The 14,735-nt window shown below is 41.5% G+C and overlaps 1 protein-coding gene across 2 annotated transcripts in view; it reads left to right on the forward strand.

Annotated features, from left to right (window-relative positions):
- The window catches only part of Dnah11 (dynein axonemal heavy chain 11), a 312,765-nt gene that overhangs the window by 252,544 nt on the left and 45,486 nt on the right, over positions 1 to 14,735 (forward strand). For both annotated transcript variants that reach the window (XM_057782825.1, XM_057782826.1), the window contains exons 66-67: positions 9,175 to 9,379; positions 12,180 to 12,344. In XM_057782825.1, coding sequence (XP_057638808.1) covers positions 9,175 to 9,379; positions 12,180 to 12,344 — 370 coding nt within the window. The remainder of the gene's footprint in view (positions 1 to 9,174; positions 9,380 to 12,179; positions 12,345 to 14,735) is intronic.

The raw sequence follows: 14,735 nt of genomic DNA on the forward strand, positions 1-14,735 counted from the left end.
CTGTACCTGCCAGACTCTCTGACACTTGGCATAATAGAAGTGTTTACTTGCTATTTGAAAGAGAATAGCACACACACACACACACACACTAAAGGAATGACCAAAAAACTCCCCGAGCATGGTATCACCTGGAAGCTATGCGCCAGTGTGAAGACATGGTGTCTGACCCTTGGCCTATAAAACAAGAACTCAGGCCACCATGATCGATAGCTAGCCAGTGTCCTTGTCTGGTTCACTTTCAGCATTTGGCCTGTGGTCCATCCACTTGTAAAGGTTCTCAGTATTCTAACAGGGATATTCAATACTTGTCATTCACAATCAGTCTTTGTCTTTGTTTTAATCGGGAAAGGCCACACTACACAGATATACATGGGTTCAGTAAGGAGTGGTTCTGGAAGAAAGGCTCTTTGCCCTCCTGGGAAAGAACTGACAAAGCAAACACAAACCAGACACGCTGAATGCCATCACCTCCAGTTTTGTAACGCGAATTCTAATTGTTCTAAATAAAAACCTGGAGTCAAATATTAGGGGTGAAAGCTGAGAGATGAGAGAAGCAGTGCAGCCAACCACTAGAGAGACCTTTTACCTCTACAGAATCCTCAGACCAAAGGGCGATCCTGTCCTCAGACTGCGTCTCCAGACTGCTCTGTGCTCTTGTCTCCTCCTACTTTATATTCCTCTCTCTGCCAGCCATACACCTTCCTGCCCAGCCATAACCCTTCCTGTCCTCACCTCCTTAGTGCTGGGATTAAAGGCATGGGATTCCCTTAGTTCTGGGATTAAAGATGTGACACAACACCACCTGGATCTTTGAGACTGGATCAATCTAGTGTAGCCCAGGGTGGCCTTGAACTCAGAGAGGTGTCTGCCTCTGTTTCCTGAAGCCTGGAATTAAAGGTGTGTACCACCTCTGCACTGGCCTCTCACGGCTTAGTTCTGCACTCTGATTTGTTTTGTTTTGTTTTTTTTATTTATTTTTTATTCTTTTTTAATTAATATTTCCACCTGCTCACCGTTTCCCATTTCCCTCCCCTCCTCCCAAATATTGCTCCCTCCCCCCACTCCCCTCCCCGTATCCCCACTCCTCTTCTCTACCCCCCACACCATTTCCCCTCCTTTTCGCTACTGAAGAGCAGTCCAAAGTCTCTGCCCTGCGGGAAGACGAAGGTCTTCTATCTACGTCCAGGAAGGTGAGCGTCTAAACAGGCTAAGCTCCAACAAAGCCAGTTCATGTATTAGGATCGAAACCTAGTGCCATTGTCCTTGGCTTCTCATCAGCCTTGATTGTCCGCCATGCTCAGAGAGTCCAGTTTCAACCCATGCTTATTCAGTCCCAGACGAGCTGGCCTTGGTGGGCTCACAATAAATCAGATCCACTGTCACAGTGGGTGGGTGCATCCCTCTTGGTCCTGATTTCCTTGCTCATGTTCTCCCTCCTTCTGCTCCTCATTTGGACCTTAAGAGCTCAGACCGTTGCTCCAAAATGAGTCTGTCTCTACCTCGATCCATCGCCAGATGAAGGTTCTAAGGTGATATGTAAGACATTCATCAGTATAGGATAGGGTCATTTCAGGTTCCCTCTCCTCAGTTGCCCAAGGGTACCAGCTGGGGACATCTCCCTGGACACCTGCGAACCCCTCTAGAGTCAAGTCTCTTGCCAACCCTAAGATGGCTCCCTTAGTTAGGATATATACTTCGCTGCTCCCGTATCCACCCTTCCTATATCCCAACCATCCCAATCCCCAGAGCTCCTCCCATCCTCCCCTTCTCATGTTTCTCATCCCATTTCCCCTTTGCCCCTTGCCACCTCACCCGCAAGTTCCCAGTTTTTGCCCTGCAATCTTGTCTCCTTCCCCACTCCAGGCGGATGACTATACGATTTTCTTTGGGTTCACTTTCTTATTTAGCTTCTCTAGGATCACAAATTATATGCTCAATGTCCTTTATTTATGGCTAGAAACCGATTATGAGTGAGTACATCCCATGTTCCTCTTTTTGGGTCTGGGATACCTCACTCAGGATAGTGTTTTCTATTTCCATCCATTTGCACGCAAAATTCTAGACGTCATTGTTTTTTACCGCTGAGTAGTACTCTAATATGTATATATTCCACACTTTCTTCATCCATTCCTCCATTGAAGGGCATCTAGGTTGTTTCCAGGTTTTGGCTATTACAAACAATGCTGCCATGAACATAGTTGAACAGATACTTTTGTCATTTGATGGGGCATCTCTTGGGTATATTCCCAATAGTGGTATTACTGGATCCTGGGGTAGGTTGATCCCAAATTTCCTGAGAAATCGCCACACTGATTTCCAAAGTGGTTGCACAAGTTTGCATTCCCACCAGCAATGAATGAGTGTGCCCCTTTCTCCACAACCTCTCCAGCAAAGGCTATCATTGGTGTTTTTGATTTTAGCCATTCTGACAGGTGTAAGATGGTATCTCAAAGTTGTTTTAATTTGCATTTCCCTTATCGCTAAGGAGGTTGAGCATGACCTTAAGTGTCTTTTGGCCATATGAATTTCTTCTGTTGAGAATTCTCTGTTCAGTTCAGTGCCCCATTTTTTTATTGGGTTAATTAGCATTTTAAAGTCTAGTTTCTTGAGTTCTTTATATATTTTGGAGATCAGACCTTTGTCTGTTGCAGGGTTGGTGAAGATCTTCTGCCAGTCAGTGGGTTGCCTTTTTGTCTTAGTGACAGTGTCCTTTGCTTTACAGAAGCTACTCAGTTTCAGGAGGTCCCATTTATTCAATGTTGTCCTTAATGTCTGTGCTGCTGGGGATAAACGTAGGAAGTGATCTCCTGTACCCATATGTTGTAGAGTACTTCCCACTTTTTCTTTTATCAGGTTCAGTGTGTTCAGACTAATATTGAGGTCTTTAATCCATTTGGACTTGAGTTTTGTGCATGGTGATAGATATGGATCTATTTTCATTCTTCTACAGGCTGACAACCAGTTCTGCCAGCACCATTTGTTGAAGATGCCCTCTTTTTTCCATTGAATACTTTTAGCTCCTTTATCAAAAATTAGGTGTTCATATGTTTGTGAGTTAAAATCAGGGTCTTCTACTCGGTTCCATTGATCGACTTCTCTGTTTTTATGCCAATACCAAGCTGTTTTCAATACTGAGGCTCTGTAATAGAGTTTGAGGTCAGGGATGGTAATGCCTCCAGATGATCCTTTATTATATAAGAATGTTTTGGCTATCCTGGGTTTTTTGTTTCTCCATATAAAGTTGATTATTGTCCTCTCAAGGTCTGTGAAGAATTTTAATGGGATTTTAATGGGGATTGCATTGAATCTATAAATTGCCCATGGTAGAATTGCCATTTTTACTATGTTGATCCACCCAATCCAAGAGCAAGGGAGATCCTTCGATTTTCTGGTATCCTCCTCAATTTCTTTCTTCATAGACTTAAAGTTCTTGTCAAATAGATCCTTCACTTCCTTGGTTAGAGTTACCCCAAGATATTTTATGCTATTTGTGGCTATCGTGAAGGGTGATGCTTCTCTGATTTCCATCTCTGCTTCCTTATCCTTTGTGTATAGGAGGGCAACTGATTTTTTGGAATTGATCTTGTATCCTGCAACGCTACTAAAGGTGTTTATCAGCTGAAGGAGTTCTTTGCTGGAGTTTTTGGGGTCGCTTATGTACACTATCATATCATCTGCAAATAATGAAAGTTTAACTTCTTCCTTTCCAATTTGAATCCCTTTGATCCCTTTATGTTGTCTTATTGCTATTGCTAGAATTTCAAGCACTATATTAAAGAGGTATGGAGAGAGTGGACAACCTTGTCGTGTTCCTGATTTTAGTGGAATAGCTTTGAGTTTCTCTCCATTTAATTTGATGTTAGCTGACGGCTTGCTATAAATAGCTTTTTTTATACTTAGGTACGACCCTTGTATTCCTAATCTCTCTAAGACCTTTATCATAAAGGGATGTTGAATTTTGTCAAATGCTTTTTCAGCATCTAATGAAATGATCATATGGTTTTTTTCTTTCAGTTTATTTATATGATGGATTACATTGATAGATTTTCATATGTTGAACCAGCCCTGCATCTCTGGGATGAAGCCTACTTGATCATAATGGATAATTTTTCTAATGTGTTCTTGGATACGGTTTGCCAGTATTATATTGAGTATTTTTGCGTCGATGTTCATGAGTGAGATTGGCCTGTAGTTCTCTTTCTTGGTTGTGTCTTTGTGTGGTTTGGTATCAGAGTAACTGCAGCTTCATAAAAGGAATTTGGCAATGACTTCTCTGTTTCTATATTGTGAAATACATTAAGGAGTATAGGTATTAGGTCTTCTTGGAAGTTCTGGTAGAATTCTGCATTGAAGCCGTCTGGACCTGGGCTTTTTTTGGTGGGAGTCTTTTTATAACAACTTCTAATTCTTCTCGACTAACAGGTCTATTTAGATTGTTCACCTGGTCCTGGTTTAACTTTGGTATATGGTACTTATCTAAAAAATTGTCCATTTCTTTTACATTTTCCAATTTTGTGGCATACAGGTTTTTGTAGTAAGATCTAATGATTCTCTGAATTTCCTCTGTGTCTGTGGTTATGTCTCCCTTTTCGTTTCTGATTTTGTTAATTTGCGTATTCTCTCTCCGCCGTTTGATTAGTTTGGATAGGGGTTTATCAATCTTATTGATTTTCTCCAAGAACCAGCTTTTTGTTTCATTGATTCTTTGGATTGTTTTCTGTGTTTCTATTTTGTTGATTTCAGCCCTCAATTTGATTATTTCCAGTCTTCTACTTCTCCTAGGTGAGTCTGCTTCTTTTTTTTTCTAAAGCTTTCAGGTGGGCTATTAATTCTCCAATGTGTGCTTTCTCCGTTTTCTTTAAGTGGGCACTTAATGCTATGAACTTTCCTCTTAGCACTGCTTTCATAGTGTCCCATAGGTTTGAGTATGTTGAGTCTTCGTTTTCATTGAATTCAAGAAAGACTTTAATTTCTTTCTTTATTTCTTCCTTGATCCAGGTGTGGTTCAGTAGTTGACTGTCCAGTTTCCATGAGTTCATAGGCTTTCTGGGGATAGCATTGTTGTTGAATTCTAACTTTAATCCATGTTGATCTGATAAGACACAGGTGGTTACCGATTTTTTTTGTAGCTGTGTAAGTTTGCTTTGTTACCGAGTATGTGGTCTATTTTCGAGAAGGTTCCATGAGCTGCAGAGAAGAAGGTATATTCTTTCCTATTTGGGTGGAATGTTCTATAGATGTCTGTTAAGTTCATTTGATTCATTACCTCCCTTAATCCTCTTATTTCTCTGTTAGGTTTCTGTCTGATTGACCTGTCCATTGGTGAGAGAGGAGTGTTGAAATCTCCTACTATTAGTGTGTGTGGTTTGATGACTGCCTTGAGTTTTAGTAACATTTCTTTTACATAAGTGGGTGCTTTTATATTAGGGGCATATATATTCAGGATTGAGACTTCATCCTGGTGAATTGTTCCTGTTATGAGTAAAAAATGTCCCTCTCCATCTCTCTTGATTGATTTTAGTTTGAAGTCAACTTTCTTAGAAATTAGTATGGCCACACCTGCTTGTTTCTTAGGTCTGTTTGCTTGATAAACCTTTTCCCAGCCCTTTACTCTGAGTAGATGTCTGTCTTTGTGGTTGAGGTGTGTTTCTTGTAAGCAGCAGAATGTTGGATCCTGTTTTCGTATCCAATCTCTTAGCCTGTGCCTCTTTATAGGTGAGTTGAGTCCATCGATATTAAGTGATATTAATGACCAGTGGTTGTTAACTCCGGTCATTTTTCCTTTCTTTCTTTCTTTTGGTAGTAGAGTTTGTGTGTTTCCCTTCTTCAAGTTGTGCTGGTGAAGGGTCATTAGATGTCTGAGTTATTGTGGGCATTGTTGGGCTCCTTGGTTTGTGATTTTCCTTCTATTACTTTCTATAAGGCTGGATTTGTGGCTATGTATTGTTTAAATTTGTTTTTATCCTGGAAAATTTTGTTTTCTCCATTTATAGTGAACGAAAGCTTGGCTGGGTATAGTAGTCTGGGCTTGCATCCATGGTCTCTTAGTTTCTGCAGTACATCTATCCAGGACCTTATGGCTTTCATGGTTTCCATAGAGAAATCAGGTGTAAGTCTGATAGGTTTACCTTTATAGGTAACTTGACCTTTTTCCTTTGCAGCTCTTAATATTCTTTCTTTATTCTGTATGTTTTGTGTTTTGATTATTATATGATGAGGAGATGTTTTTTTTTGATCCAGTCGATTCAGTGTTCTGTATGCTTCTTGGACCTTCAAAGGAATATCTTTCTTAAGGTTGGGAAAGTTTTCTTCTATAATTTTATTAAATATATTTTCTGGACCATTGAGCTGTACTTCTTCTCCTTCTTCTATCCCTATTATTCTTAGGTTTGGTTTTTTTATTGTGTCCCAGATTTCCTGAATGTTTTGTGATGAGAATTTGTTGGTTATGCTGTTTTCTTTGATCAGAGTGTTTATTTTCTCTATGGTATCTTCAGTGTCTGAGATTCTTTCTTCTATCTCTTGTAATCTGTTGGTGGTACGTGTCTCTGTAGTTCCTGTTCGTTTATCCAAATTTTCCATCTCCATCCTTCCCTCGATTTGTGTTTTCTTTATTACTTCCACTTCATTCTTCAAGTCTTGAACCGTTTCCCTTACCTGGTTGATTACTTTTTCTTGTTTCTCTTGGTTTTCTTGGGTATCTTTGAGAGATTTATTCATTTCCTCTACCTTTTTGTTTGTAATCTCTAATTGATTATGGCAGTTTTTCACCTCCTGTTTAAGGTCCTCTATTATTTTCATATAATTCACTTTTGAGTCGAATTCTTCTAATTCTTCTGGATTAGGGTGTATACTTCTTATTTCGGGATTCCTGGATTCTGGTGATGTCACGTTGCCTTTCAAGTTGTTGGGGGAATTCTTGCATTGGCGCCTGCCCATCTCTTCCTTCAAATGGAGCCAGGAGAGGCCTGGTGTCTTGGACCAGTCTTTGCTGTGACTAACTCTCTGGGTGTATCTCCTCAGTGTAGGGGCAGGAACCGTTCCCTACCAGATGAACTTCTCAACACCAAAACAGGGATGCCTGGTATTCCAATGACCCGCGGAAAGAAGGGCAAATGCAAGGGGTAGGGCGGGGTTGAGTAGAACACAGGCGACACTGCAGTACAAGCTGGAGGTGCCTGCGCTCCCTTTCGGGGGTTGCTGAGGCCTGCCCGCTAGGCAGGCACTCACTGCTCTGGTTGGGTAGCCTTAGTGTAGGGGGGTTTGTGCTCTCTACCAGGACAGTTCGCTCCAGGATAGCACACACTCACCCGTCCAGATGGAGCTTCTCAGCACCTACACAGGGACTCCTGGTAGCCCCAATGAGCCAGGGACCAAGGGAAGTAGCTGCACTCTGATTTGTTAAAACACAAACAAAATATCAGTTCACAGTTCCACAAAAGCTGTCTCTAAAGTGGGCTGCTGGTGTCCCTGTCTCTAGCATGGAGGCTTAATACTTGCCATGTTTTTACTGTGAACAGAAGATCACTTTTCAAAGGAAACAGAATTTGAATTGGGTCACTAGTCTAACCAATCCTTGGGATTCTCAATTCATATCCAAATAATTAAAGTTTGAATGATATAAGAAAATTATCATTTTTATCATCTTTACACATTAAAGCAAACTGTCTCAAAACTTCCTCCGAACAGTGGTAAGAGGAGGAGAGACAGCCTCACTGCCATCCCCAAGTGACAGTCACTCTGAGGCACAATTACCAGGCCCAGGGCCTGCAGCCCAGATGTGGCCACATTGTAGCATTTTGAGCAGCGCTGCAGTTTTTAATGGTTGGAAACAGGTGCTAGATGTCGCACGCTGCCGTTTCTTTTCAATGTGCTCGATTTCCAAAGTTAATAAACCGAGTACAGTACCCTTTCGCCTGCAAGTAGGTGACACGGGGGGTGGGGGTGTCATAGACCCTTCTGTCCTTACATTAGGAGCAACGTAGGCTTGCATGGCATTGAGCAGCAGAACATTTTGGCAATCAAACTGTTTTGCCAGTCAGTGTAGATCACGCAGGCCGGTAGTTCCAGCCTGGGCCACTTAATGAAACTTGCTACACAGTGAACAATCAAAAGAGGATTGAAAACACGATTCAGTGGTGGAGTGTCTGTCTACTGCGCACAAAACTTAGGTTCAAGCACTTCTACCTCCAAAAGTAACTTTTACAGACTTAATACTGAAGAATTCGAATTTTCATTAATATTCAAGAGTAAATGAAAGTGAGACGACTTGTCTTGTTGCTTGCTTTGGCCATGCTCCAAACTTCTCCGGAGAATCTCGCTCCACACAGCTCAGGCCACCGCAGTAGAATGTTGGGAAGCTGCTGTATCTATGGATTTAACCCCTGATGGTCTGGCTGGCTGTCACATGAAATGAAGAACTCTGCATTCGGCTGATCCTCATAATGGGCTCCTAGCAGAGAAGAGAATATAAACCAAGCCAAAAAAACCTAATCAACAAGGAAACAATCAAGCAATATATGCATTTAATAAGCTTAGTTTTAGAAGCATAAGTAGCTATTAATATATTGTTACTATATTTAATATGTTAATAATATGTTACTATAATAGTAAAGTAACTAATGTATTAGTTATAATGCTATAATGTATTATAGCATGCATATTTCTGTATTTAGTATTTAATATTTTAGCAGATAAAATATTCCACTCATTGCATAGTAATATAGTTCAGTGTGGGCACGGAGTTAATGTGTGTACATAAATAAATAGACAGATCAATACATGCATATTTTATTCTATCCTTTCAAAAACAGTGTTTTCTATGAGTTCATGTGGAAATGTTTTGAATATAATAGCACTCTATAGGAAAAATAATATTAATATCTGATATAAATTTAATCCCAGAAAGTACAGAAAGCCATCATTTGCTGATTGTCAGAGCAGCATTGTAAACTGAGTGGTAACGCTGCCACTGTTTCACAAATGAAGATATAGACAGAGGTTTAGTGGCATCTTCTGTTCCTCCTGGGTCTTAGGAAAACTGGGAGTAACAGGGAATTCCCAGACCCAACCTGCTGGCTCAGGAGTGTCACCAGAATCAAGGCATGGAATGGCATCTTCCCACTGACATGGTCCCCAGCGTTCTTCTGAGTGTCTGTATTGTGGCCCTTGTAGGTACATCAGAATTGGTGACAAAGAATGTGAATTTAACAAGAACTTCCGTCTCATCCTGCACACCAAACTGGCAAACCCCCACTACAAGCCCGAACTACAAGCTCAGACGACCCTCCTCAATTTCACAGTCACAGAAGATGGTCTCGAAGCCCAGCTGCTGGCAGAGGTGGTCAGTATTGAGAGGCCAGATCTGGAGAGACTAAAGGTAAATAGTACTGCTTCGTCCCCAGAACGTACTCATCCCTCCCTCTGCACGGACGACAATGCCAGAGGCTGGCATGCCAAGTGAGACTGTGTAACTGGGGAAAGTATAGACACAGATGAAAAGAAAATATGAAATTCCTCCTTAGAAACGTCAGGAAATTATAGCTGAGCCACATGTGGAGATGTGTGATCCCAGGCTGGAGCCTGTCAAAGTTTGCTTCAGCTGTCATCTTAACACAAACCTTGTGGTATTTTCTTGATTGCTCACTTACCTACGAGGGTTTGGCCCATTGTGGACTAGCCCAAAAGTAATCTGTTGAGAAAAAATGGTGTTTTCTTTTGCCAGTGGGCATCAGTTAAAGATAGTATCTTGGTTAGGGGTGGGACCGCATATCCACTTTCCTTTCTCGATATTGGGATCCTGAATTGAACCTGTTTGGGCCCTGTGCATGCTGCATCCCTCTTTCAGTGCACGTGTGCATGCTGCATCCCTCTTTCAGTGCATGTGTGCATGCTGCATCCCTCTTTCCATGCGTGTGTGCATGCTGCATCCCTCTTTCCATGCGTGTGTGCATGCTGCATCGCTCTTTCAGTGTGTGTGTTCATGCTGCATCCCTCTTTCCATGAGTGCGTGCATGCTGCATCCCTCTGTGTGTGTGCATGATGCATCCCTCTTTTCATATGTGTGTGTGCACGCTGCATCCCTCTTTTCATGTGTGTGTGCAGGCTGCATTACTCTTTCATGGCATATGTGCATGCTGCATCCCTCTTTCAGGGCGTGTGATCTTGCTGCATTACTCTTTTGGTGCATGTGTGCATGCTGCATCCCTCTTTCAGCACATGTGCATGCATCAGTCCTGCAGTGTCTGAAAGACAGTTTCCCTGGAGTCTTCTGTCAGCTCTCATGCTCTGATCTTTCTGTTCCTCTTGCACACAGTTCCTTGAGTGCTTTGATGAGGACACCATTGAGACTGAGTGTTCCAAAGGCTCTCCCTCTCTGCACATTGCCCGCTCGGGAGTCACTGTTAATTTCTGTCCACTGCAAGAAGCAGTGTCTCTGCTGGTGGCCGAACAAGGCTCTGATTCCTGCAGTTTTTGTCACCCTAAGATTTCAGTTCCAGTTTTACTTCAGTTTGGATTTTATTGTTCTATTTCTTTGTTAAATTCTGCTTCTGTGCCTTGCATTGTTTTTATAGATTTCATTAAGGCATTCATCCAAACCCTCTCTGAGGTCCCTGAGCATATTCATATTCCTGTTTTGAAGCCCTTGTCTTGTGCTTGAGCTACACTGAATTTCTCAGGGCCTACTGTAATGAAGTTACTGGGTTCTCGTGGAAGCATATTGTCTTGGATATTCTTATTTGTGGTTTACGCAGGGATCTAGGCATGTGGAGTGATGATGTTTGAGGTGTTTCTTGGCATTGATGTCTGATCTTGCCTTTGTTGGGTGTGTTCTTTTCTTTGGTTGATGTTGTCCTCTCTGGGTCCTCAGTGAGTGTTGTGGCTGTGGGTGTCCAGGGTTGAGAGTGCCTTTGAGTCGGAGCCTAGTACGGCCACTGGTGTCCCTGACAGAAAGTATTTCGGTAGAGTGGCAGCTGGCACAAAGCCATACTTGAGTCTTATTCTGAGATTTTCATTGCCATTTGAGACCAACCCTTTTGCCTGTAAGTGTGCCCCAATTCTCTGGGTAGACAGTCTTGTCTATAGGGGACATTGGTGTGTTCACATTGATTTGCATTGTCTTTTGAGACCAAGCCTCTGGCCTGTTAGAGTGCCTACAATTCTCCGGGTTGACACTATTGCCTGTTGGTGATGTTGGCGTGTTTGCATTGCAGCCATGGCTTCAGTCTCTTCCCGCATTCCTTTATTTTTTTCTGTTATTTCAGATTTCCCCCAAAACAAACAAACAAGCAAATACTTCCTTTCTTGGACTAAACATGCATCTTGCAACTCTCTCACCTTTGACCCACTCTCATTTGCTGGATCCGGTTGATACAGTTCTAAAGGGTACACATTCGGGAATGTTGTGGTTAAATCTCGGGGAGACATTAGTAAACTAAGCCCCTGTTGGCCATCAGGACTTTCTGTGTGAGAATGGAAGTCTTCAAGTGGTCAGCTTTTCTCATTGTCCTTCTAGGTTAACTTAGCTCTGGTAAAGTTCCCCCTGGTGGGATTTTGACAAGAAGGCTCTGAATATAGGACTTATCCAAAGTGATTAGATACGTTCCCTTGAGTTTACCCCTGTCCAAGGCAACTGTGGCTTGTTCTTTAGTCTTTCCTGTGAGAATGTGGCCTGACTCCCATTGGGCAAGCATCAGTGTGGCTGCATCCTGTGTCTGGGTGCCCAGAAGGCTTTGACTCTCCTTGCAATGGTCAGTTAAGGAGCAACCATTCTGATACTAAGCTCTGTACTCGCCTGGATTGTTGGGACAGTTAGCTCAGAACCTGTTTTTGGTGAAAGTTGATTGCATAGCCTTTTCCTAATTGTAAGGTCTTCCTCACAATAGGTCTTCCAAGATGTTTAAATGTCAGAGTTCAAGCCAAAATTTTATATTATTTTCTTAAACAGAGGCTTCCTCGAGGTTCTTGATGTTAAATAAGTATCCACTCTCTAAACCTTGGATTCTAACCAAATGTTACCATACCATCTGAATTTTTAAAGACTTTTTCATGGCTGTGATCAACATGATTTTACCATTGTGTTTCTTATCATGTTTTTACGGGTCTCTGTGGCTCCGGTGATTACGGGAACTGTCCTGAGCCAGCAGACATTAATCCTCATTCCTAATATTTCCTATCAGCTGGTACTGACCAAGCAACAAAACGACTTTAAGATAGAGCTGACACGGCTTGAAAACGACCTTCTCCTGCGCCTCTCTGCTGCGGAGGGCAGCTTCCTGGATGACAGTGACCTGGTGGAGCACCTGGAGACCACCAAGGCCACCGTGGCAGAGATAGAGCACAAGGTAGGGGCAGCAGGGAACTCCTGACAGGTTCGGCGCTCCGCTGTCAACAAAGACCACGGCTCTCGACTCAACGGCAGTAAGAGATAGCTGGGGCCAAGTATGGGTGACCACGACTTGGGATCAATACTGTGTTCCCAAATACTATAACCCGATGGGGCAACAGATCGTGACATTTTTATAGTAAAAGAGAAAAAAAATATAAATCAAGATGCTTACAATAGGAGCATTAGGTGGATTGGGTTATAACGAAACAGGGATAGCTCTACTACAGGACTCACATGTTACCTAGTGACATTCTTGGTTTTGGAGTTGGTAGAAGCAAGTGGCTTGCTAAGAATGATTTTAAAGGCTTTTTATAGTCACAAGGATGTTAGGTCAGATGAGGATGTGTGGACAATGAATGGCTTTCAAGAGACTAAAAATAACAAAAAATAATTTGGGTCTTTTCTGCTACATTTTAAATCTCCCTAATTAGGAACGTTTATCATTGTAGAATCTTATTTATTGTTTGTTTTATTGTTTTTTATTGACCTCTACATTTTTCTCTGCTCCTCTCCCTGCCTCTCACTCGCCTTCAACCCTCTACCATGGTCCCCATGGTCCCAATTTACTCAGAAGATCTTGTCTTTTTCTACTTCATATGTAGATTAGATTCATATGTAGATTAGATCCTTAGGATCCTCATCTTTGTCTGGATTCTCTGGGATTGTGATTTGTAGACTGATTTTCTTTGCTTAATGTTTAAAAACCACTTATGAATGTGTATATATGTCTCTCTGTGCCTGGGTTACCTCACTCAATATGATGTTTTCTAGGTCCATCCATTTGCCTGCAAATTTCAAAATGTCGTTATTTTTTCTTCTGTGTAGTACTCCATTGTGTAAATGTACCACATTTTCCTTATCCATTCTTCAGTCAAGGGGCATTTAGGTTGTTTCCAGGTTTTGGCTATGACAAGCAATGCTGCTATGAACATAGTTGAATACATATCCTTGTGGCACGATTGAGCATCCTTTGGATATATACACAAAAGTGGTATTACTGGGTCCTGAGTAAGGTTGTTTCCTAATTTTTTGAGAAATCCCCACACTGACATCCAAAGGGGCTGTACCAGCTTGCACTTGCACCAGCAATGCAGAAGTGTTCCCTTTACCCCACATCCTCTCCTGCATAAGTTGTCATCATTGTTTTTGATCTTGGCCATTCTTACAGGTATAAGATGGAATCTCAGAGTTGTTTTGATTTGCATTTCTCTGATGACTAAGGATGTTGAACATTTCCTTAAGTTTCTTTCAGCCATTTTAGATTCCTCTGTTGAGAGGTCTCTGTTTAGGTCTGTATTCTATTTTTTTTTTTTTTACTGGATTATTTGTTCTTTTGATGACCAATTTCTTGAGTTCTTTGTATATTTTGGAGACCAGACCTCTGTCTGATGTGGGGTTGGTGAAGATCTTTTCCCATTCGATAAGCTGTTGTTTTGCCTTGTTTACCATGTCCTTTGCTTTACAGAAGCTTTTCAGTTTCAGGAGGTGCCATTTATTAATTGTTTCTCTCAGAGTCTGTGCTGCTAGGGCTATATTTGGGAAGTGGTCTCCTGTGCCAGTGTGTTCAATTGTACTTCCCATTTTCTCTTCTATAAGGTTCAGTGTGGCTGGCTTTATGTTGAGGTCTTTGATCCATTTGGACTTGAGTTTTTGCATGGTGATAGATATGGATCTATTTTCATTCTTCTACATGTTGATATCCAGTTATCCCAGCACCATTTGTTAAATATGCTTTCTTTTTTCCATCTGATATTTTTTACTTCTTTGTCAAAAATCAGGTGTTCGTAGGTGTATGGGTTAATATCTGGGTCTCCGATCTGGTTCCTTTGGTCCCCCTTTCTGTTTTTAAGCCAATACCGGGCTGTTTTCAGTACTGTAGCTCTGAGACAGAGTATGAAGTCAGGGATTGTAATGCCTCCAGAAATTCTTTTATTGTACAGGATTGTTTTAGCTATCCTGGGGTTTTTTTTTTGTTTTTTTTTTTTTTTTTTTTTTTTTTTTTGCTTTTCCATATGAAGTTGAGTGCCATTCTTTCAAGGTCTGTGAAGAATTTTGCTGGGAGTTTGATGGGCATTGCACTGAATCTGTAGATTGCTTTTGGTAAGATTGGCATTTTTACTATGTTAATTCTACCTACCCAAGAGCATGGGAGATCTTTCCACTTTCTGGTGTCTTCTTTAATTTCTTTCTTCAAAGATTTAAAGTTCTTGTCATATGAGTCTTCCACTCGTTTGGTTAGAATTACTCTGAGATATTTTATGGCATTTGAGGCTATTGTGAAGGGTGATGTTTCTCTGATTTCTTTCTCAGCCAAATTATCATCTGTATAAAGGAGGGCTACTGATTT

This window comes from Chionomys nivalis, chromosome 10, assembly GCF_950005125.1.
Source record: "Chionomys nivalis chromosome 10, mChiNiv1.1, whole genome shotgun sequence".
Lineage (NCBI taxonomy): Eukaryota > Metazoa > Chordata > Mammalia > Rodentia > Cricetidae > Chionomys > Chionomys nivalis.